This window comes from Castanea sativa, chromosome 3 (genome assembly GCF_040712315.1).
Source record: "Castanea sativa cultivar Marrone di Chiusa Pesio chromosome 3, ASM4071231v1".
NCBI lineage: Eukaryota > Viridiplantae > Streptophyta > Magnoliopsida > Fagales > Fagaceae > Castanea > Castanea sativa.
In genome coordinates, this window is record NC_134015.1 from 47,170,979 (window position 1) to 47,172,954 (window position 1,976).

General features: G+C 45.3%; 1 protein-coding gene across 1 annotated transcript; it reads right to left on the reverse strand.

The window, feature by feature from the left end:
* Positions 1–324: 324 nt before the first annotated feature.
* Positions 325–1,761, reverse strand: LOC142627229 (F-box/kelch-repeat protein At1g23390). Its single transcript, XM_075801048.1, has one exon. It carries the CDS (start codon positions 1,706–1,708, stop codon positions 563–565), a length of 1,146 nt encoding a protein of 381 aa, XP_075657163.1. The 5' UTR covers positions 1,709–1,761; the 3' UTR covers positions 325–562.
* Between the last annotated feature and the right edge of the window lie 215 nt (positions 1,762–1,976).

The window sequence follows — 1,976 nt, forward strand, 5'->3', positions numbered from 1 at the left end:
AACATAACCATTGAAGAGTCCTTGGTTGACACCACATTAGCGCACTTCCATATTGTTTGCTCTTTTTTTTTGGTCTTCAATCACATTCCAAGTTTGAGCATTCAGTCCACTTATTTCATACTTCATCAAATTATTATTATTATTATTATTTAAAAGTAAGTTAATGGCTTTACATTAATGATATATATAAGGAAGACATTTAAAATTTGAATCCCTATGGTACCAAAGACACCAGTTTCAGGTTTAAAACTGTGACAGAACAGAACTTGCTAATAATTATAACTAAACCTGTCATTAACAAATAAAAAGAACTAAAAATATCAATTTAATAACAAGTAAAAAAAAAATCTTTTATTCACCAATATAGTAATCAATATAAATATTAATATTAATATACAACGAATGTATATATGTATATATAATAATAATAAAAAATGAAAACACACACGGGCCATAATAAACTGCAAAATGCGGGCAGTGAACACTCCGAAGTCATAAAAAACAAGGAGAGAGAACTCCTTCAATCAACCAATGATCAGCTGCCACGTACCCTTTTGTAAATCTACTCCATCGCCTCCTTAATAGTGAATCTCCGATCACCAGACCTCAAAGCCTGGTGCAATTCTCCGAGTCCAACGTTGGCACACGTGTACACTAAATTCATCACGATCCTACTCCCGTCGTCCACCGCCGCATTCCCCACACTCCCCCAGCTGCAAAACGACCCGCCGTTTTGCACCTCACACACGATCACCTCCGCCGGGTCCGAAGGGTTGTGCAAAAAGACGAAATTGCCCATCGAGTTCATCCCAATCGACGACACGCGTGGACTCTGGCCTTTCAGTTTCACTACCAGCTCCTTTGGCATCTCGCTGATTTCAATTTTCATATCCAGCATTTCGCCCTTCACTTCCCACATTTTTACGCTTTCCACATTCTCAGCCTCCCCGACCAAACCCACCACGAACATTCGATCATTGACAAATCCGATTACCGAAGAGAAAACATGTTGACCAAGTCGGAGATCGTAGGGTCCTTGCCAGATCTTGGTGATAGGATCAAACGAGTGCGTCGCACCGGAACATTTCTCCATCACGTACATTTTTGTCTTGTCCACAGCCACCGAAAGCCACGTGGAGGCACAGGAATCTTTGAGTATCGCGGGCATGTCGTCGCACGTGTCCCACGCGCGCGTCTTCAAGTCATAAGTCTCCACCGCGAGCGGGTCGTCCCCGAAATCGCACGCGCCTCCGGCAATGACCACGCGCTCCCCTACAAGCGCCACGATCGGGTCGGGCCGCCACACCAGCGGGGCGACCGCCGTGTACCACGTAAGCTGGAGCGGGTCGGACGAGAAAACGAACCGGAACGGGCTCTGCATGTAGAGCAAGTTCGAGTGCGACGATCGGAGAGTCGAGACGTACTTGATCGAAGGCTGCTCGATGTCGACCCACACGTGCGAGCGAGGATCGTAAGCGTGCGAGGTCGTCGTGTACGGATTCCGGGTCGACTGGGCGTGGACAATGAGCCAGGGCTTGACCGGGTTCAGGTGGCGAAGAGAGGAAAACACAGCGCTTTTCCACGAGGTGGACACGCGGCAAGCCGGGACGAGGTCGATGAGTGGGACGTGCGTGAGAATAGCCTCTAGAATATCACCGTAAATAGGGGCTTCTTCTTCTTCTTCTACTACAGTTTGGTGTTTCGCCATTGTTGTTTTATTTTGAGGTTTGGTATATTGGTATGTGAGAGACTGGGATGGAAAGGATGGCTCGGAAGCTCCTTTATATAGGGAGAGAGGCAAAAATGAGTGATGTGGAACACTGTAACAGTGAAGAAACTTCGGATAGACCGTAAACTTGGCTTTCCGTATAAATTTTTTTATTTTTTATTTTTTATTTTTTTTGCTGCTGGTAGGTATAATTAGCCTCGGACGGTATAGCTAAATTGTAGCAATAATCTTACGCGTGGTATTTAGT

Coding starts and splice junctions, on each gene's coding strand:
- LOC142627229 (XM_075801048.1), bottom strand. CDS start 1,708: ATGGCGAAACACCAAACTGTAGTAGAAGAAGAAGAAGAAGCCCCTATT.